This window comes from Pholcus phalangioides, unplaced genomic scaffold, assembly GCF_987345545.1.
Source record: "Pholcus phalangioides strain wild (caught in Gottingen) unplaced genomic scaffold, Ppha-v1.0 ptg000021l_1, whole genome shotgun sequence".
Taxonomy (NCBI): domain Eukaryota; kingdom Metazoa; phylum Arthropoda; class Arachnida; order Araneae; family Pholcidae; genus Pholcus; species Pholcus phalangioides.
Genome location: NW_028301614.1, coordinates 4,086,823 through 4,110,008, shown reverse-complemented (window position 1 = coordinate 4,110,008; position 23,186 = coordinate 4,086,823). Strand labels below are relative to the sequence as shown.

The 23,186-nt window shown below is 36.1% G+C and overlaps 1 protein-coding gene across 1 annotated transcript; it reads left to right on the top strand.

Moving 5' to 3' along the window:
* Window positions 1-226: 226 nt before the first annotated feature.
* On the top strand, window positions 227-21,298 carry Ada2a (Transcriptional adapter 2A). The gene is made up of 11 exons (XM_089249001.1): window positions 227-417; window positions 3,576-3,758; window positions 7,017-7,108; window positions 9,764-9,861; window positions 10,721-10,771; window positions 12,205-12,363; window positions 14,034-14,252; window positions 15,701-15,861; window positions 16,689-16,761; window positions 17,043-17,116; window positions 21,093-21,298. Exons 2-11 carry the CDS (start codon window positions 3,597-3,599, stop codon window positions 21,273-21,275), a joined length of 1,272 nt encoding a protein of 423 aa, XP_089105127.1. The 5' UTR covers window positions 227-417; window positions 3,576-3,596; the 3' UTR covers window positions 21,276-21,298.
* The last annotated feature ends 1,888 nt before the right edge of the window (window positions 21,299-23,186 follow it).

The window sequence follows — 23,186 nt, the reverse complement described above, 5'->3', positions numbered from 1 at the left end:
CATCCGTAGTTTTGCCAGGACTTGTCTTTACTGCCGACAGCCTTGGATAATTCAATCAGAATCTGAAAGGTTCAAAAAGATAGAAAAAGCAATCTCAATTGCTTATTCCACCAATGAAAGTCGTTTTCACATTCATAATCTTTCCAGTTGATGAACGTACCTCAACTTCATTGGCTATTCGCATCCTGGAATCCGCCGAGAGCAAGTTATTCTGTCCAGCCCCTCCCCCTCCCCCTAATCTCTCTGCACTGTGCACTAGGAAACCCATAAATATTTGAATTGCCCCGTCAAATTTTAAGTTTTAGCAGCATGTAACGTTATAAATGGGGAGGTTATTTAGTTTACAACAACTTGGAAATTTTAATTTGATTCACGAGAGTAAAATAATCCCTTCGTCAATGTTGAAAATATCTTGAGGTAACTATTATTTCAATGAAAAAAAAACTATTTTTACTTTTTTCAAGTGCCCGAAACATTAATGTTATTAGTCACTGTTTGTGTGGAAATGAAATATTTACCATTAACTTCAACATGAAATCATGTTATTTTATCATGAAGCTGTACGGTTTCAATAGTTTATTATACAGCAGGGCTTGCTTGACCCATGGGCCGACCACGACATCGCCCGGGGCATGACCATTGTCGTATTTACAGGTGTGTGTGTGTGTGGGGGGGGGGCACATCCTGGAGCAGGGGCCATTCTATAGTGTATCTAATTTATAGCATATGTATTCTATTTATAGCATTAAAAAAAGTGATGGTAACTGTCCCAGGGCTCTAGTACTGAAGCCCTGTCAGTCCTACCCTTGTTGGGGGGGGGGGGGGAGCATGCTGGGGTGTGGATATCCATAGCCCAGGGTGGCAAATTTAGGGGAATGGGTAATCAAGAGAATTAGAATAGAATGGGAGAAAGGTGGCAAAAACCTTGACGGTAGCCTTCATAGTGGAAAATATCTTGCCACTCGGGCGCTAGATCAAGGGACTAGGTCTGTGAGTGACTTAAAATTTTTCAAGCATGTGAATGAAAGAAAAAGTGACACATAGATTTATTGATGACCACTCGTGTCCAGAGCTGTAGTGCACAAAGAAGACAACTTACTTTCTTTACCTCCTAAGAGACCGGATCGTGTCGGCGAACATTTTCTGTTCATCCAACAAACCAAATATATTGTTATAGTAAATAATATATTACACAAAATTGGCCACTTTGGCTGGATCAATTGGGCTGGCCAGTTAGCAATGTCTGAAACTCAAGCCTTCGTCAGGCTTTGACTGATCCCTTATGTCGATCTCTATATATGGGTCGTTAAGATATCAATATTCAGATTCCTTTGATCATTGGGATTGCCATCTAACCATAAAAATTATGGTTGGCTATAGCTGATTAGAAATTTCCATAATTATTTCAAAAAATATGCCAACGTGGCAATGACCCCGAATCATAGGATTGATATATAAAGGCTGCAAAAGAACAAATTTTTGACATTGGCCAGGTAAATTTGTGAACTTGCTAACTTCGGGCTTTGGCATATACATAACATCAGAAAACATTGAGCGCGTTACAATCAAGACTAGTATGAGAGAAAAAATAAAATGAAGTACCAGAGAGAAAATAAGATGTTGCAGTTGGGATGTAGAGGGCATCTCTAACGTAGGTAGAGCGACCTGGATAGATCTTTCTCTAGTCCCCTGAGCCGGGTGATCATTGGATGCTGGCTGGGAATTTTTAGTTTTGGTTCTTAAGCAGTATATTCGGAGCCGTTTGAGTCATCATTCATTAGACATTAGAATTCGGTTTTGTATGTTTCAAGATGTTTCACAAATTTTATTATGCAATTTGCATTCATCAGACTTATGAGTTTGATGTGTTTCCAGAGTGAGCTTGTTCTGATCTGGTTAAAGGATACATAAGTCGAAGAATATCCTAATCTTCCATTTATTAACAATTAATTAACACATAATTATAATACTATTATTCACATTTCTAGATTGTCGAATTTAAACATGAACACTTAACAAATTTTAGATGGAGTTCCTACAGAGATAACCGACACCATTCCAATGTTCATGTAGACTGTCCGCGTAACAGTTTTATTCTTTCGTCTGTCTCTCCTCTGTACTTTTTCTTTTCCTACATGCCCACACACATTTTGCACCCGGTGCATCTTTAGTCATTAATCAGTGGGCCGCTGCAGTACCCCCCCCCCACCCTAGAAAAAATGTTCTTGGAAGCAAACCGGCAACCGAATGTGGCGGCCAGACCTGGTAGTTTTTTCCTGGGCCTCCTGTGGCCGCTCAGCAGGAGCCGATGAAGGCTACAGTGTCGTTATGTTGTCTCTTGCTTCTGCATAATAATTTGAAGTGGAACTCTGTGGCATGACCCCCACAATCTTGAACAGGGTCCTAGGCTGTGATCTTTGGTGGAGTCTCCCAAGCCAGACTTTTCAAGGGCCCTTCTATAGGGAATTTATAGCATGAAATAAAATGATGGTATTTGTCCCCAAGTTCTGGGGCACTCTAAGATGAAATAAAAATTGTTTCCCTCTTTTTCACATAGGTAGAGACTACTAAACCCCAGACAGGCACCTCGTTCATATTCCCCTGAGGAACTTCTAACGAATTGGTACATGTTGAAGTGTGTATGTGTAGTGAACCTTCCATGAAGTTTGTTTCTGTGTAATGCTTGTTATGTGTAGTGCTGCCATCTGCAATCAATTTTTTAAACTATGAGGTTTTTCTCAACTCGTAGCGAGTGAAGTGTAATGGTAGCCAGTTTTGTGAGAAAGCTCGCTCATTTCCTGTTTGTCTTTGTTGTGCTTCTTGATCCGACATAATTGAATGTGTTGCTGTTGCAGGGTTTAAGCTGAATAAAAAATTCCTTTCGCAAAAAAAGCGAAAATGGGGTGGGGGGGAAAGCTTTAGCACAATGCTAATGTAATAATTGATGGTTGGATGTCTACTCGTTTCATACCTCCTGTATGCATTTTTGTGAAAGTGGCTACTACTTCTTTTGCATTATACGATTTTCTTTCGCATTTTTGCGCAAAATGCGACTGTAGCTTAAACCCTGTGCTGTTGTGAATAAATTGCTTACAGAATTTGCGGGCCATGCTATGGGTTGCAAGTGGATCTTTTGAGAGCTTTCAAGGAGGTAAGACCTGTCTGTTTTTATCACGGTATTATCTGGAACTGTTACCACTTTTACAGCTTTCTCGATGGTCAGCATTTCAGCTTGGAGTTGAAATGCTGACGTGCTATTGTGAAGCGTGAATAACTGTGGATGGTAAGAACTTTGAACATTTGTTGTGAAACTTGAGGTGTAGGCTACATGTACTGTCCTGGTATAAAGTATAGTTAAACAGTTTTCCATTCATTATTGGCTTGTAACTTCTGCATCTTCATTTATCCTCCAGCTGATCAGGTTTGGGTTTTCAGTCATACATTCCTATGTGATTCTGTTTTGTTTGTGTTTTCTACCTTCCTTAAAAAGTTTGTACATTGAGTTTTGAATCACCCTGTATATTATACAATTTATCTGTTTTCATTGATAATGGATTTTTTCATATTCATTCCAGTTGAAGACTAAAACAAAAGTCATGGCATCGGATGAAGTATGTCCAGGATGTGGTGTATTCCTAACTAGACCTTACATCAAATGTGCAGAGTGTGTGAATCCTGAAAGGTCAATATGTGTGCAGTGCTTTTCACATGGGTTCGAGTATGAGATGCACAAAAAGACTCATGGATACACAGTCGTGGTAATCACTTTTTGTTTATTATTATTAAAAACTCATTTGAAGAAATATATGTTTTGGGATGTTCGGTTTCGATATCCATATAAAGAATATTCATATTTTCTAACCATTATATGGCAGAATTCATATATACATATACAGAACAACAACCTCAGGATTGAAATTTTTTTTCACTAACGAGGATTGCCTGTTAATGGATAGCATAGGTGCTAATGCTTCCGATTTACTTAGAAGCCTTCCGATTTTTTTGCCTCCTGGTCTGAAGCCAAATTCAAATTTTTATATCCTTGTAGAAAATTCCCTGAAAATCCTTTCGTTTTTTTGCTTTGCAACAATGAAAAGTTCCTAAAGGCAATCTCTGGGTCCGTGCAATCCTAGACTGACCATGTTTTCTTGACAAAAATATGGGAAGTTGAGATTTAAAAGTACACTGGAAATCATCATTTGTGTTGTCAAATATGATGCCAAAAATGAATTAAGTTATTCAAAATATTGACTATTGCCGGAAATAAAGCTTTATTACAAATCACTGAATTAAAACCAATTCCAAAAAAAAGTTTAGCATGACAAATATGTGAGATAAATAATCATATTTACAGTCATAATTATCGTAATATAGACGACAGTGTTTTAACGTGTTTAAGGAACCCCCTTTTGCCAAAAATAAGAGGGTTTCTCATACATAGGTAGTATGAATATATTTTTTCAGGCCCGCCATTTCAACTTTTTCCAAGAGGGAGGGGGCAAAGAACACATACAATATACAGTCGAATACATTATAGGAAAAATCTTGTTTTAACAAACACTTTGTTACACACTCGATAGGTTTACATGGGAACCATGCAAAAACTTGAAATTCCTTTATAACAAAATTTGTTACAACGAAGTGATTGCTCCGGTCTCTTGGAGTAGCGCCCAAGTGGCATGGTGGTAAGATGCTCGTCTACCATCGTGAAGGTTGTTGTCAGGGTCCCGGGTTCGAACCCAAGGGAGGATATCGATAAGATGTTTTCCCTAACGAACTCGAGGCGACCACCAATAGACAGCGCCTTCACTTCCAACCCATCTCACTAATGGCAGCAAATTGCAATATAGCGATATGGCCAGAGTTGGTGTTTGGTGAAGTAGTGGGTCTCTTGGAGTTTATTATAACAAGATTCGACTCATATATATATATATATATATATATATATATATATATAATATATATATATATATATATATATATATATATATATATATATTTGTCAATATTATGTTTGTCAATTTTGATTCTATTTCTCAAAACCAGGGTGGGAAGGAATGACAGGCCTTATTTTTTCAACGTTTTTCCAAATTTTATGCCCAAAAAAATTGGGGGGGGGGGTGTTCCTTATATACATCAAAATATGTTAATTTATAAATATCGCAAACTTTGAATAGGAACCCTTGATTTTAGTGAAGAATAAAAATCCAAGTGGATTTTGTTTAAAATGTGTGGGAGGAAACTAGACTCACGGCTCTCACTTGTTCTACTTTGTTTACTTTTTGGTAAAATGTCCTACTTTCTATTTTTTGACCTATTTTTTTTATCAAATCCTATCAACAAAGCTTGTGTAATTGATTTTAATTGAGCAGAGAATCATTGATATATAATACCAAATATTAGTTATTGTAGATTTCAATTAGTGATTCTGCCACAGTGGAAATTGTATCGTTTTAAGGTTATTTGGGGAGTGCATGTGGATCATTTGGTTTTTTTTTTTTTTTCCGTTTAGTTTGAGGGCTCAACAAGTAGAGTAGTCATTAATAACTTCTGTCTGGATGGAAAAAGTAATTTTGTATTTACTACTTCATTGTCTTGGACAGTAATTAGCACATTCATCATTTAAAATTATAGTCTACATTTTGTGTATAGGGGGAAACAACAGTTTGCATTACAAAGCAGTTGGATGCATAGACCTATTCTAGATTTTGTGATTCTGATGCCACCCAATAAGCATTCAATTTTCTTCTGTATTTTTAGAGCATGCAGAGGTATGAACAATATTTACAATGCTCAGCAAAGAGCTGGAAATTGAAGTGCTTCATTTGTCAAAAACGATCACACTGCCACTGAACAGTAAAATGTAAACAAATTCCTTTAAAGAAAAGGTGGACAACGCAGTAAAACCATCTGGTTAACCTTGACTTATTTACATTGTACCTTGTGATTTACACATTTTGCACTGATTTTGGAAGTGGTCTTGAAAGAGCAGCATTCTTAAGAAATGTACTCAACCACCTCGTTGAACATTTTGCCTGTTGTGGCGTTGTATTTGTACAAGCCTCCATAATTTACAAAGAATTGCCGAAAAAAGTTGACAGACTGGATTGTGAAAGACTCTAAAAAAAGAACGTGATATATATTACAGAAACAAAATAATTATCTGTGTTTTGGTCAAAAAGTTTTTTGTAACCAAATCCATTCTGTCATTTTGCTTTGGCTTGAGTCAATCTTATAGGATACTGAAATAGTGTTAGAAAAAATAAATTTGAATCATTAATTGCAAATTAAAAATTAAAATTTTTTAGGATTATTTTTTAAATTATCTAACATTTCTATGATTATGTTGTCTGGGGGGGGGGGGTACTCTTCCTATCCTATCCTTTTTAGTGCTGCTTTTTCTAATTTTTTTAATCAGAGCCCTGTAGACTTCTTAGAAAAAGTCAGAATGGCCTCAATTAAGGTAAGTACGTGAATGTCCTGGGAAAACTAGTTACAGAAAATTCTCATGTGTCTCTTATTTGTAAATTTTTTAGGGCGCAAAATATTTCATCACGTGACAAATTGCAGTCTGAGATAGTAAAATACATTAAGGCATGCCCTCATAAATAAAAAAAAACTGTCCATTAACGGAAGGTGTCTCCTAACAGGGAGTTCCATTATGAAAGGTGTGTCCATTATTCCACTGTATTTATGTTAGAGCTTGTGGAAACCCCAGACTGGCTCATCCACCATATTTGTGCAAACTGTGACGTAAATAGTATTGCTACATCCAATAGCTTTCCCTATGCTTTTTTTTAATTAGACATCACTTTGAGTCTGCTCGGTATATTCCAGGCACCTTGATTTGTTGGGTTTGGTTTTTTAAGTCAAAGCGTCTGACTATATCTGATATATTTATTACCAACATTTATAAACACAAATTGCATTCATTCAAAATATCACATTTGTTGTTATTCATTAATGTATCTTGTTTCTCACGAGCAAATAACAGAACTTGTGTATTTGTTTTGCAGAGAGATAATTTTCCGATTTTCGAGAAAAGTTGGATGGCGTTTGAAGAACTGAAGCTTTTGGATGCGATTCTAGCAAATGGTCTTGGTAACTGGTGAGTATTTTCCTTAAAACATGTTTGGATCAATTTTTACCTGTATGCCATTTTTTTCCCATAAATTTTTATAGAAAATTCTATCAAGTTTTAACAATATTACTACCCATTGTGTGTTGGTGCATCCCCTTAAGATTTTTAGTTAAAATATCAATTTGACTTTTTTTGTCTATTTTGTTCATTTCATCACACCCATCTCAATACATGTGATCATAACATAAAAGAACAGTTGCCAACTGCTATGGCCAGCCACAATAAACTACGGAATATAGTAGATACTCTCAATACTAAGGAAATCTGTTTTAAAAAATTGAGTCTTAGTTTCTTGGGTATTATATATATCTATTTTAAAAATCGCATCAATCTTTACCATAACGATGAATTTGTATACGCACATGAGAGTTAGAAGACAAACTCAACCTATTTCCTAAAACGATCTATTTTGTTTGTGCGTAAAAGACAATCTGTAAAGTCAGGTCCAACCTTGCTGCTCTACTCGATTCACAAATGCACAAAAACCTGTTTTCTGTCAACATCTCCCAGCGCTGTGGGCTAAAAACAGGTTTTTGAGTGGTTCAGCATGTCTGATATGGACCCTGTTTCATGTGCATGGTCGAGCTCACAGAACTTGTTGGAAAGAATGTTTTGCTGTAGAAGCTCTGAAAATGGGTGTGGTGTGTGTAGGGCTGCTAGACATACTTATATACGGTGCACAAGGGCTTGCTTATGCAGGTTGGAATTGCATCGAATATCCGTGAATTACTAAGGGACTATGGGACCTCAAATTTGCTTTGGGAAGGACTCGTGTGGCCTGAGCCCTCTGGGTTCCAATGCCTATGAGGTGCAGTATAAATCAACTTTTAACAGCCTAGAGTCCCGAGGTCGGCAGAGGTCCTCAAAAGTCTTAGCTGTAATTTTTTGGAAAAATTGCTCAGATCTGTGAATGGCTTTAGATACATATTAGGTCTATAAATTACCACGTATCACATACGGGGTGTCCTGTAAGTCCTAATGCATTCGTTACCAACATCAAATGTTTGTTGTAGAGGTATGGTTCTGTTCTAATTTAAAAGATAACTCAAAGTGTGTGTCTAGGAATAACTGTCAGTTTCAAGAGTGAAAATGTAGTGTTATAAAATAAAAATTTTAAATTTTTATATGGTGCCCACTGTCCTCTAACTTCCAATTAGAAAGTTGTTGCCCTGTATCTCCTGAGGCCAACAAAAAAAATTCCATGTTCCTAAGTGCAATATTTGTTGAGATATTTGAATTCCGAAAACTGGCAAAAAGTTGAGAAAGAACATAAAGTGACGGACAATGCTTCTTTCCTTATTTATGCTGTTCTTTTCCAACATTTCTGTTTTTCAATTCAACTATCTCGTCAAATATTGTACTTAGAAATATGGATTTTTTTTTGGCCTTAGGAGAGACTGGGCAATATTTACTTTCCAATTGAAAGTTAGAGAAGGGGAACCATATAAAAATTTGGATTTTTGACGAACTGTGTTTGTGCTCCAAACTGATGCAGTGATTTCTGAACACACATTGAGCATTTCTTAAATTAGAACCATGCCTCTATGATGACTGTTAATGAGATAAAGGGACCACAGAACTTTCAGGACTCTTTGTTTATATGCTGAACCTGCTATTAACCATATGTGTCCTGGTTCAAGAGAAATTTAGTATTTTGTTTGCAGTACATCACTGAAATCGGCATTTGTCGAAGTAGACATTTCAGTGACAATTCAATTTTGCACTTTGCCAATCCCTCAATGCTTGTAGATCACCATTAAATCCAGATATCCTGATAGAAATAGTGTCACCTTATAGGATTTTTCTGCAAAATAAAATTATTGCCAAAATCTGTAATTGCTAATTCCGATTGGGGGAATTGTCCAGATTAGGGATCAACTTTTCCTAAGTTTTAATATTTAAAGCAGTAATATGCTTCTTTGAGCACTTTGATTCATATTTTCCTTTGAAAGAAAATTAATAAAGTAATACATATATGGTAACAGATAATTTATTTTTTAACCATAATTTATTACTTATTTATTATTTCTAGTTATCCATAGAAAAAAATCTGTTTAATCATTGCTCAGATCTGGAAAAAGCTGAAAATATTAATTATTTTTTGTTTGTGAAGATTGTAAACAGTAAATTTTCCTGATTTCATATTCTTCACACAATATTTATACTGGTGTTACCTTCCTGTTTTTCAACTTTCACACATATACCTAAAAGAGTTATTTACATTTGCAGGTTGTACCTGCCACACACATCACTTGGCATTTTTGGCATGTTTGGCAATTCACTTCGTTAATTACAGAAAATAATAGAGCATTGGATGAGTTTTAAAACACTAAGGTTAACTGCACAATGCCAAGAAATGAAATTAAGATTTTTTAATCAATGCTGATTTTTTGATTTCATATTTGGACTTTCACATTCATCAAAATGCACGAGTGCCATCAATATTTCCACTTTCACAGAAGCGTAAAAATTTCAATGGGCACAAATAATACATCAAAGACTTCTAGGCTGTCGAAATTAGAGAGGTTCTACTGTATTTTTTTAGTGTAAATATTCAAAAGAAACATATCTATCTTCACAACTGCTATTTGTATTTTATTAATTGATATTTTACATTTTTAGGGCTGCGATAGCAAAAGTGGTAGGAACCAAATCTAAAGAGGAGTGTGAGCGACATTATTATACACATTATATTAACAACCCTCAGTTTCCATTGCCTAGTAAGTTTATTGCTTTCCCATATGATTTTTTTAGGTGAATATGTATTTATGCATTTATTTTTTTAACTTCATGTGTAAATAAACCTAGAAATAATTTGTCAACTTTTCGGCAAAATGAGATATGTTGATGTAAGTGATTTTGGATAATATGAAATATTTTACACGTGAAATATCAAATTACTTTTATTTGTTTCATATGAAGAAAAAACAAATCAATTTTTGAGAAATATTTACCATTTAGGGGCAAATAAGTGCTTGTACACTCTGTCTATAACAGTGATATTTGTTTTTGCAGTTTTTATGCAACGAAAACATATGTGAAACCTTTGAAAATACAGCATTTACTTGAATCAAATGAGCACCTTATTTGTCAGTGCAAAATACATTTTGCCCCCAGTATTGCCATTGATTTTAACCTGCATCCAGATGAACAGGTTTGATTTTGGAGAGAGAAAAGATTCAGAATTTTGGTGGAGATGACATTTATATAATTAGCCCTCTTTATATAATCGTGTATGACTTTTTACGCCACCCAGTCTATAATGATGGTTTTCAAAGATCCCTGCCAGCATAATTAGTAAATTGAGCTTATTCATTAAGTCGCCCTGCTTATGAAGCAATTTATATTCAGTCTATATGTTTATCGTTATGCAATCAAATCTTGATAAGTCGAATGTGCAGTGGCAGACAGAAAAGTTGAGTTATCTATATCAAATGTTATTCATAATTACAATGGAAGATGCTTAATCAGGGCTCTCTACAGCTTACGCTTCTGTTTATTTGAGTTGTGATTTCTGTCCATTGCCGTTTTTGTTATAGTGGTGGTAGTGATGATTAAATATATTTTTCTTTGTTTCAGAACTCCAAGCTCATGGAGAGGAAATAAACTCGACTCCTGTTCTGTTTGCAAGTAAGTAAAAATCAAATTTTATTTTTCCATATTTTAGTTACATTTATTTGAATACATCTATGCAACAGGTTACAAACAAAACCAGCTCTGGAGTTTGTTTTTAAATTGAATTAGTATGCACCAGGCACATTAATTTGTATCTGTCCAGAAACCATTGGCATTAATTTAAAAAAAAATGGATATCATTTGATCATTTTTGTTGCACCACGGTCATTTTCTGCACACGAGGACTAATTAGACTGGGACCTACAATTTCTTGCAGATTCCGAACGGCAGGCTTGTTTTTTATACTCATCAAGAGGTTGGTGCGCTAACCCCTCGATGGAGGAACTCCCTGCGGTAGCAATTTTTTGCTGCAGTCAAGTTGCAGTTTTTTGTTGTACCCCTGTGTCAGGAAAGTTTTCTGATAAGGACGAACTGGGTATCGAACTCGCGACACCTCTAAACATCCTTTGGTACTTTAGGTGAGTATCTTATCGACAGGGCTACCGTGCCCAAAAAATGGATGTAAATTATGCACAAAAATATTCAGTATCAAATCAACATGTCATGCATCCAAGAATCATGTCACTCTTCGCTATCCATACAAAGGTTTCAACAGTTGGCTGATGCGAAGATGAATTCAGGAAAAAATTCAACTGCCCTTGCAGGGAAGAAGTTGAATTTTCTTTCTTTCCATGCTATTCCATTGGGCTGTATTTTTGAATGTACTCTCATTGTTAGGATCCAGTTTTCTATTCCATTGGTAGCACAGTAGTGGTCAGCTAAAGTTGGTTTTCTGTGCTTTTCCAACTTTTACATGCAAATGCAAGCTAGTCTTACATTTGAAAAAGTGTCTGAGAGCAGGCAGACCTTCAACGCTAAACTTACATAACATAAAAATTTAGGCACACTTGCTATCTTCACTTTAAAATATAGAGGACAGATGATGGCACCATATCCTCTTAAGGGACAGTCTTGTCTCTGCAAAGACATTCAAAACACATTCCGACATGTACCAGTTCAATAGAAATTTTGCTGAGGTGCGTGTACATTACCTAGTTGCAATTTTCTTCAATATGGGTTCACTAAGATTGGAGTTTAACAAGAAGTAACAATGAATAGCAGCAGCGAATAGCTTTAGGAAACTTGTACACTGTAGAGATTCTTAGGACGCAGACATTTTAAGGGTTCCATTAGAGCAAAAGTGCAGAGATACGCTGTTGTTGGGATTCAAACTTAAGGAAGCATTAATTTCAAAAATTTTGTATTTTATTGTGCTCCCTATAAATTTTGTATTAAAGCTTATGTATTTAAATGATAAAACATTTGAATGTAATTCACAAATTACACTGTATCTCACAATTAAGTTGGAATCGACCATAGAAAATCTGACGATAATCTGAGTAATATATAAATAAAAAATTCAGTATATATGTTCTTGTTTCAAAAAGGTACTTCTGACCCTCCTCGTCCAGCGCTATTTTCAACTATGTACAACGAGATGGCTGGTTACATGCCTGCACGTGGGGATTTTTGTTGCGAGCACGACGAACATGCAGAGTATGATATTAAAGATGTTGATTTTGAAGAGAAAGATCCAATCTTGATAGGTAACTCTTTTCATATGGTATAAATTATGACTTGTAATGGCTTAACATGCTGAAATGCCATGTCTTGATCCAATTAACCATACCACATTAGCCAGCAGATTTGAACTGTGTGTGTGTGTTATCCAGAGTTTGGCAAGCAAATTTGTGTTGGTCTCCCATTAAGAGTCTTTTCATATGTTTCAGCAGTTCGACATTGTTACTAAAAATTCTTATATTCCAACATTGTATTTACTCGCTTCTAGTTGAAAAGTAGGTGGTAGCGTGATTTCTAGTTGTATATATATATATGCTATGCTGGAAAAAGAATGTGGTAGAGGAGGTCCTGTTTAATGTAATCATTGTTAAAGCTGATCTGTTGAGGTTTTTTGTAAGGTCCTGTTTTTGGGAAAAATAGTCAACTTTTTTGAAACAAATTTTGTGGAAAGCAAAATGATCTGATTTATCATGAAAGAAATGAAATTACAAATTTTTATGGTTTCATTAATTTTTATTTTGTGAACGGTTAATTTTTTAAATCTGAAATTTTATGAAGGGTCCAGGAAATGAACCCAAATTTCAGATGGACAGATCTCTGTAATGTTGTAATCATAAGTCCCAATTTCCTAGGAAATTTTTTTTCTTATTTGAAGTTCCATTTCTGCAATCCTTATTTGTCAGAAATTTTCAGAATCATAGTTCTCAGAAAGAACAAATGTCTAGGATATTTAATAATGAACCATTCAAACCCTGACAGGTGGTGATTAATCCTTGAACTACTCTGTTTCGTTGCTTGCAAAATTTTCAGCAGATGGCTATGCTAAATGAGGTAGAAATCAATATGGAAATCAAAGTGTATATAGCCATTTTTTCTTCCAGCTAATAAGTATTGTAACCTTGTCATCAAGGAATAATTTAAACACTTAAAGGTTTTAACAACGTGATATAGGAACATAAACTTGATGCTATAGATATGTGTACCTTAGAATTTAAATCTATAGAACCGGCAAAGAGAAACTTTTTAGGAGTGGTCATTAATGGTTTTCCAATATTGTGAAAATGTTTTCTGAATGGATAAATAAGAACCGAACGTCGCCGCTTGGGCTGATCTCCATTTGTAGATTTGCATCCCATTACAGATGATGTCTGAATTTGGGTGAATAATATATGACATGAATGTAGTTCTATATGCCGAAGGTAAAGAGCATAGTGTCCATTTTCATCAATATTGAGATGTTAATTTACAGTGCTTTTGTTACACAACACAAAAGCATAGGATACTTATCGTAATAAGACTAAATAAAAAAATGGTGATATTCATTTTATAAGACAAGTGAGCTCAATAGAAAGTCAGACTGAAGAAAAATCTTTTTAAAATTTCCCCATGGCTCAATTTTCCTTGTAAAATTTGGCCCATGGTGGCTTGTATCTCCAGCATAGAGCTGAGGTTTTTTTTATGCAGTTAGTCTTAATTGAATGCACTGCATTTTAGATCACACAGTGCAGTATCTGCATTATTTTTTGGGGTTTTATGTATCTAATATGTGAAATAATATGGATTGTTCATATTTCATTTATTGTTATTACATTTTTCCAATCTGAAGTTGATCACATTAAGCTGAACCCTCTTGTCAGATTGAAAATTTTGATTAGCAGATTCATGGTTAGCATTTTATTTCTTTTTTACATTTCAGAACTTCAAAATGCAGTTTTAAACAACTATCGTCTTCGTTTACAAGAGAGATATAGAAGGAAAGCATTCATCAAAAGATATGGACTAATTTCTGCACAGAAAAACCTTCAAGAATGGAGACGATATCATGTTTTAGGGAAAGAAGTACTAGAAAACCTCAAGCCTATGATGCGGTTATATCAGCCAAAACAATTTGATCAGTTTATGGAAGGAATTTTATGTATGTGTGTGAATAAGCATATTTCGATACTTATATTTCATTAATCTTTGAATTTTCTTATGGTCTCAGTCAGTGTTGTAATCAGTCATTCCTGTACAAGAATTTGTATTTAAAGCCCCTTCTGTCCCCAGAATAGCCGATCTAGGCCCATTCTGGACCCCCCCCCCCTTTTTAAGTGGGCCCTGTGTGGGTGCACCTGTTGCACCTGCCTAGTTTGGCACTGGTCTCAGTTACATTTTTTTATTTTAGGTTTTCATGGGATTATCATAGAATCAGGAATTTCTTTCACATAGCTTAATTGTTAATTGAATCTCAATCTCTTTAGATCAGAGTTTCTCAAACTGCATTCCAATAATGAAAATTTTTAGACCACATGAAAATTGTAATCAATTGAATGTCTTGTTTTCCATGTTTTCAATGGAACGATGGTAGAGGAAAGTGGGGGGGGGGGGGTTGTTATAACAAAACATTTGACTGTACTAGGTAGTGATTACAACACTACCTAGTCACATCTGTAATATTTTGAAGTACTTGAAATCATGTAATGTTTTTCTTTTCAAAAAACGGCTTGATTTCAACAAAAATCACATCTATTTGTGAAGGCATCACATCTGATTGTGTTTTATCAAAATTACAAAGGGTTTCTAGTGCTTCTAAAACTTTTACAAATGTTTTGGATTTTTAAAAAAAATGATCCTCTGCATTGATCTCTTCATCGTTGTCGTGTGCATTTCGATCATAATATTTTTTAGTTTTAATTCAGGTATCAAAAGTTCATTTGTTCATTCTGAATCGAATTAGCAAATAATTTCATTTACCCATTTAAGGTACGTGAAATGTAGCAAAGCTAATAGAGGCTGGAATGAGTAGAGAAACATGAAATGCAGTCTCTTGTAAAAACATTTTAAAAACCATCTTTCACTAACACTTACTATCGGTTGCAATTTCTTATACCCGACCATTCTGTCATCATATCAATTCAACTAATTCCTTCAGTTGAAATCCCCCAGTACCCATGTAAAAGGGTATGGCACGGTATGGAGTGCAAAAGTAACCCATTCTGATTGATAGCCAGTTCATCATAAATAGCGATATTTTTCAAAGAAAGAAGAGCATATGCTTTTTTCTTTCTTTTGATATACTATGAAACAAATATAACAAATGTTTCACATAAAGTATTCATTGATACTCTTTTAATACTTTTTGAAACAAAAGAAAAAGAAATCAAAACCTTTTTAGATGCATGACTGAGATGTTTGCGAAATAGGGAGTATAAATGAAAAAGTCATACAAATGAAAGTTGTGTAAATATTTTTTTCCTATGCCTGGCTGGAAGTGCAGAAAATAGTCATATAACTGAGAAATATGTATATAAGTGAGATTACTATATAGGAAATGTATGTATCACATGCCTGTATTATTGGATGATTTTGTGATTTCTGTTTCAGGTGAAGAGAATATAAAGCGTAGAATCAAATTATTACAAGAGTGTCGTAAATCTGGTGTTACTAAACTTCAAGATATAAGCACATATGTCAAATTCAAGAAAAACCATGAAGGTGTTCACAGATCAAAGTCCACCCTTGATGAAGTGCTTCCGCATTTAAAGGCGAGTCTTAGATGTTCAAGACGGTCTTTGTTGGATTCAGTTTATGCATATTAGTCTTGACCATTAATGATTTTTCAGATGTTAGTTGTCTACATTCATGAATTGTTGTGGGCGGGAGGGGGGGGGGGGGGTTGTTCCAACCTCTCAAAGTTTATTTGGTGAGGTGTGCAGACTTCAAGTTGGCAGATCTTTCCAGGCTATAGCGCCTATGAAAGCAGTGATATCTTGATTTAATTAATGTCTTACAGATTAGTAAAAATAATTACTAAATCGGAGAAATATCATTATATTAAAAGCGCTAAAACAAATCACAAATTTAATAATTGGAGTTAATTGGGACAGTAACCAACTCAAGTCACTGAAAACCCTAAATAAGCAGACTTTAAGGAGTGGGGTTTTTATAATATAAAGGCTGTTGATTTATGTCAAATTAAATATCAAAATTTGTTTTAATATTTTAAACAACATCCAAAATCAACCAGACTTGTTGGCAGATTATGCCATACTTCATCTCAGTTCCGACTTGCAACCAATTCAATTTGTTCATACATTGTTGGATTGGATTTCTGTTTTTTTGGTTCAAGGATCAATTAGACCAAACTGTGGCAAAACAAATGACTGGTGTGCGTGAATTATTTTAAATGTTTCTTACTGTGAATGCTTAATGTGTTTTAAATTTAGATAAAATATTAGTTCGATACTAGATGTATTTTTATTGTTGATATCAGTAGTATCTAAAAATGATATTGGATATCAAATGGTATTGATGTAGGAAATATAATTTTATGTTTATGCTCAACATTCATAACCTTATTGATCTATTTCAGAGTGAGGAATCTCGAAAAACCTTCATTCGGAAGCAAGCTCTAAAAGAAAGTTCAAGTGCAGTAACTATGTCAAGTAAGGAAATCTTTAGTTTTTTGACACTTCCAATTGCTTCAATGTTTTACTTTTCAGTGTTAAAATTACTCTAATTTGTACAGAAATTATGAAGGACCAAACTAAAGGACAGTTTCACCAAAGAGAATTTGACTGATAATTGAAATATTTTTAGTTTCATTTGCTGCTTTGTGTGTACAGAATATTGTGTTCTTATGCATGCATAACATTTACTTCAGTATATTAGAAGCTATTCAGTATAGTTTTAAAGAATTATTTTTTTTAATAACCTTTGTATGCAGCTCGCCGTTCCGCTCCACCTTTAGTCATAAGTGGCATGCCAGGTTATGATGTCTTGTCAGATAAAGAAAGAGAAGTAAGTGCCATTTTTAATTTTTTTGGTGGTACTCTCTTTAGACTAGAGGTGCTCAACCTTCTTCAGAGGCTGAGCCCTATAACTGATTTGAAAACGTGTTGTGAGCTACTCAATGTCCAGTTGAACCTGCTTATAACAAGCCTGCTTTTAGTGAGTCTGGATTTAATGAGCAAATTAAATGAATTGATTAATTATTGATTAATGCATTTGGTTCGGTATAATGTTCATTGTAGGGCGATTATGTCGCTTTTAGCGTGCAGGTTTTTGCTGTACCATGACTAAATTATGTAGAGCACCAGATCAATATTTACTATTATTCTTGATTTGCATCTCCATCTTTGGGATTACTAATGGTGTGATCAAAATTACAGATGATTTTGATTGAGGAAACTTGAAAAAATGATTATAAAAATGGAGAGAGAAATGAAAGTAAACAAGAACTACAAAAGTGTTTGAGTGTCTTTTGTCTCATAAAAGAGATATCTTTGACGAGGGATAAATGTCAATCAAATAATTCAAGGCCTATCATCCCCATAGGGTTTGTTGTCAATGGGCAGGAAACTTTGTCTGGAATGGGGAAGTTTAGAATGGGAAATGAAGATAAACTGACCAATAAAAATTAAAAAAAAATTGCAAAGTTGTCCCTTTTTTCGCTTCAAACTACAGTGTTTGAGTGCAAGGATCTTCATCTGTCTTTTTTTGTCAGAGGGTGAGGGTGGGAAATTCCCAAAATAAAAGTTTTGGGTGTCAAAAGATGAAATAAAAATTATAAAGTTGCTAAGGAAAGGTGAAGAAAATTTTTTTGCTATAATATAATTTTTTTTCCACTTGAATACTGATTTAATGAGTGGCCGGATTTAACAAGCATTTTCACCGAAAAAAAACTTGTTATAAGCAAGTTCGGCCATATTTAGTGATTTGCTTGTTAAGTGATTTGGGTAATCTTTTGTGGTACATTCAGTGGTATGGTAAGCGGTCGTGAGGCCACAATCAAATTAAATGTTTTCATGCTTTCCAATTTTGTTTTGTAAATTCTTTTTTGTATCATAATGAAAATTGTAAAACAAAAAACCAAGAACCTCTTTTTACATGGAAGCTAACTAACAATGCCAGATTTTGATGGAGCTGCGATCACAGACCCATTGGCATCCATGATAGAAGTTACTGTGAAAAGGTTTAGTGTGATACAACCTCTGTTTGATGATGACCCATTGTTTAATGCTATAATATATATATAAAATAAGTTTTTGAAATGTTCTGAAAATTTTTTTTTGTGTGTGGAAATAAAATGGAATTTATCATCACTGCATAAAAAAGCCAAACAATACTTAATATGAACAACGATTTGGTTAATTTCTATAAAATTTAGGTTTGTGGTTGCAGGCCACATAAGACACCTCCAAGGACCACATTTTGCATGCTGGTCATGGGTTGAGCATATGCACTTTAGACACTAGATAGGTCCTTTCCAGGATAGTTTTACTTCCTTGTAATCATTGTTTTCTTCTATTCTAAAAACATTTATTAGAGAAAGTTGTTAAATATTTAGAACTAATTCTACATATTACACCACTTTCACATGGTAATAGGCATGATTTGCATTTCAAAAATATGCAGATTTTTTACCCACAACACTTGTCTCTTCATTCAAAAATGTGTTGTGTATTCAAATTTATGCCTCAAATGTCCTTCTCCCTCCCCCCACCACCACCACTTTAAAACAGAGCTCTTTTGTTATCTTTGGCATCTTTTTTTCTGGCACCTCATTGGACATTTTACCTGTTGTGGCATTTTGAATCCATGTCATGTATCATCTAAAGTCATTTCATATTTTTCACCATAACCTGCATAATAAATGCTTTTAACAATTAAAATCTGTTAACCACTGTAACAGCGGTGGGGTTCGAACCCAGGTCCTCGCGGTGAGAGTCCGTCATTCACTATGACCACTCAAACAGATATATTAGCACTTTCTGATGTTCTCTCTCTTGAGTGTATTTTGAACGTTTTTCCATTACATCAATGCAATTTTGAAAACAGGCTTTATATTTGAATTCTATTTTTTCATGAATGGCAGCAACATCCTCCTCTCCCCCCCCCCCCCCAAGGGTAGGTTTCCATCTTTCTTTCATAACAGGGCTTCAGCCCCCGGGGGGGGGGGGGCCAGGAATAATTCTAGTTTTTTTTCTGCATTATAAATAAATTTGCTATAGAGAGGGCCCCATGAAAAATCTGACCACCTACTAAACCAGACATGTACCACGTCCATATTCCTCTGCGGAACTTGTGAACCTTTCGTGAAGTTTGTTTCTGTGTAATGCTTGTTATGTGTACTGCTGCCATCTGCAATCAATTTTTTAAACCATGAGTTTTTCTCAGCTCGTAGTGAGTGAAGTGTACCATGTTCCATCCTTTGGGTCCAGTCTTTTAAGGTTGTGTGCCAGAGTGGTGCAGTGGTCACCACCATGAAGGTTGCTGTCAAAGTCCATGGGTTTGAATTCAGGGGAAGAACGTGAAAAATAAGTTTTTTACCTGTCCGAGTCTGAGGTGACCACCGATAGATAACGCCTTCATTTCCACACCCAACTCCACCAGTTGGAAATTGCCATATAGTAATTTAAGACCGAGTTGGTGTGTTACATTCTTATGTAGTCCTTCAAGGTTCGAGTTCCACTTCGTTTCTCTCAGATATTAAATCATCATTCAGGGTTGGCCAACCCACGATACTAATGCTTTTCAAGAATTAAGGAAATTTGTAAAACTTTTAAACAATTCTTTTCTTATGAGTGATGATCTTGTAGGCTGCTAAACCTATATTCACTGTGGTAGATACCCTTAAAATACACTGCTGGCCACCCAAATTGCAACACCAAGAAAGACAAGAGATATCGCAACAATATTTATTTTGTAGATAACATGTTGACCAAGCATCAACTGATTAAATTTATAGACTTCTGTGAACTGTGGTTCCTGCCAAAATCAGTAGCCAGAGTAGCTCCATTGTTGGAGATTACCGCTGCCACACGCCTCGGCATTGATTCAAAGAGACTTTGGATGTGTTCTTGGGGTACAGCAGACCAAGCAGCTTCCACGCGTTGCCAAAGTTGATCTGGTGTGGCAGCTGGGGATATAATCTGGGTCAATCGTTGAGCAACCATGGACCACATGTTTTCTATCGGCGAAAGATCCGGAGAGCGAGCTGGCCAGGGAAGCAATTCAATCTGGCGATTGACGAAGAACCTTTGGACAATGACGTGTGGTCGCGCATTATCCTGTTGAAATATGGCTGTGGGCAAGCCCTGAAGGTAAGGAAGGACAACTGGCTCCAACACCTCGGAGATGTAGCGCTGGCTTTTTAAAGTACCGGCAATGCGTACTAGAGGAGTGCGAGAGTGATATCCAATACCGCCCCATACCATAATACCCGGTGCAGGACCAGTGTGGCGGTGCATAACGCAGCTGTTCAGCATCCTCTCTCCACGGTGTCTCCAGTCTCGAATCCGACCATCGTGGTGTTGCAGACAGAAGCGTGACTCGTCAGTAAAGACAATTTCATTCCATTGTGCCGTCCACATCCTTCTTTCGTCGCACCATTGGCGGCGGAGACGTCTGTGGTTCTGCGTCAAGGGTAGACGAAGCAATGGACGTCTTGCGGACAGACCACTCTGCTGTCAACGGCGTTGAATGGTAAGCACTCAGGAGTGTAACAATCTGAACATTTTTACAGAAATAAGAGTACAGCCAAACAATATTTTGCAGGAATAGGGAGAATGCTTCTGTCCTGTAAAAACAGGATGTAAAAAGTTGGCCACACCTATTCTGTACAATATGTGCTTTTTGAAAACCATAAGCCAATAAACACAACTTTCTGTATAGTTTCTTATGCATGCTGCCTGAAGATGCTGAAAAGAAGTTTTGTGTTATGTGTTGTATATGTAACTAATGTAACTAATTAATTTGAATTGATCCTTTACAGCTGTGTGCCAGCATTAGATTACTTCCAAGCGCCTATTTGCAGTACAAAGCGACTCTTCTGCACGAATACAACAAGCTTGGCTCGCTTCGTTTAGCAAATGCAAGATCTGTAATTAAAATTGACGTGAATAAAACAAGAAAGATGTATGACTTTCTTTTAGAAGAAGGAATCATAAGTCAATAAAATATTGTTTTCCTTTTTTTAAATGTATAAATTGTCTTTTTTTTTCTTTGAATGCAATTAGTAAACTTATCACGTAGTTTAATGCACACGTTCATAACCTTTTGTGTCCTACAGACCCTCTTTTGCCAATAAAATCAAGGCCAGTGACCCCCCCCCCCTTTTGCCAATAAGATTAAGGTCTTGAATCCTTAAAATGAATAATATTCAGAACATAACGTAAAACCTGTTTTCTCGTACTAGCCTATTGTGACCACCTGAAACCTCTTCAAATACCCCCTGGTTGAAAACCACTGATTTAATATGTTTGTTACGTCCGAAGTGCTCAAGAGTTTTGGAAGTAGATTTTCAGAAATGACTGATTTTTCGTGCTTTGGCCGGCTAATTCGTGACGTGGCTGAAATTTGATGTACTGATCGGTAGGTATGCGCCAAATCAATTTTTTCGTAGCCAACATGTGATACATGGCTGTACTGGATTATCTCCATGTGACGAGAGGAGAAAAATTATGTTTATAATGATATTGGCAGTTTTTCGTCAAATTAAAAATAAAAAAAAATAGATTGCACCGCATGTGATTGCCATAGCTGACATAGGCGTACACAGGCCGTCTTAAGAGTATCATGGTCATCACCCATATCATATATCACCCCTGGGCCAATTGATTTTTCTGAGGCCCTACCAAACAAATTAGGGTCCATTCAAGTATTACGTAAGCAGATTTTCAGCAATTTTTGACCCCCTCCCCGTCAGCAAAATTTCGTCAGCAGCTTAGAATATTTCATATCTTCCAAAAGGGGTGGTTGATGACATAAGCAACCTTCGAACCCCCCCCCCGATGCTGACGTAATACTTGAATGACCCCTTATCGGAAATTTTCGTTGACTTCAGAAACACAGTTCTGCAACCGTTGCAAAATTATATATCTGTTGTGCAAATAATTTGGGACGGCCTACATAGCTCTCCTCACTTACAGAAACTATTACACATTTAATGGCCCAAAAATACGCGGAAAAACATTCAGGGATTTAGCCATAGGATAAACTTGAAAGTCTGGACCCTCATACGATAAGGATGTCAATTCATATATATGTTTACATGTTACCAGGGCTCGAATTATAGGAGGGGGGGGGGGGCAACTGCCCCGGGTGGCAGTTTTAGGTGGGAACAAAGTTACAAAATTATTGAATTTTAAAGTTGTTGGGGGCTGCAAAAATCCTAGTTACGGCCCTGCATGTTACTAATAAAGCCCGAAATCGGCCAGTTCTTGGCCGGGGGGGGGGGGGGGGGCGTCATCGTCCACATTGGCGTTTTTTTTTTTTGTGTGATAATTATGGGCATTTATAATTATGGTTAGTTATGGCAACCATAAAGTTCAGCGGAATAGGGATCGATACATGCATGTGAAAACTTGAAATTCGGATCTCCGCTTATGCTTATGTTATTTATTAAATCGCTCACTCACCTCACTTGGTCACTCATATATATTCAGTGCGGTCACTAGTTTATTTGCTAGTTCATTCAGCAACTCATTCGGTCATTTACTTGCTTATACAATCACTTAGTTACTCACTCCCTGGTGACAAACTAATGAATTTTTCCGTCGGGGAATTTTCCTCAAATGTGTGTACGCCCATCCATGGCCCCACCGCCACTGTGGTGGTCGAGTGATCATAATGACGGATTCGCATCGCTAGAACCCGGGTTCGAATCCCACAGTGGTGGTCAGCCGAAGTTGGTTTTCTGTGGTTCCCAACTTCGAGGCGCGAATCGCCCCGTTGTCCTCGTTAAAAAGTCCCGCCAGAAAGAGCAACAGGCCTACAAACGGTACAAATGTGTGTGTGTTCAATCATTACACTTCACTTCTGAAATGGAAGCACTGAAAAATCAGACACAACACTGTATACTCACAGT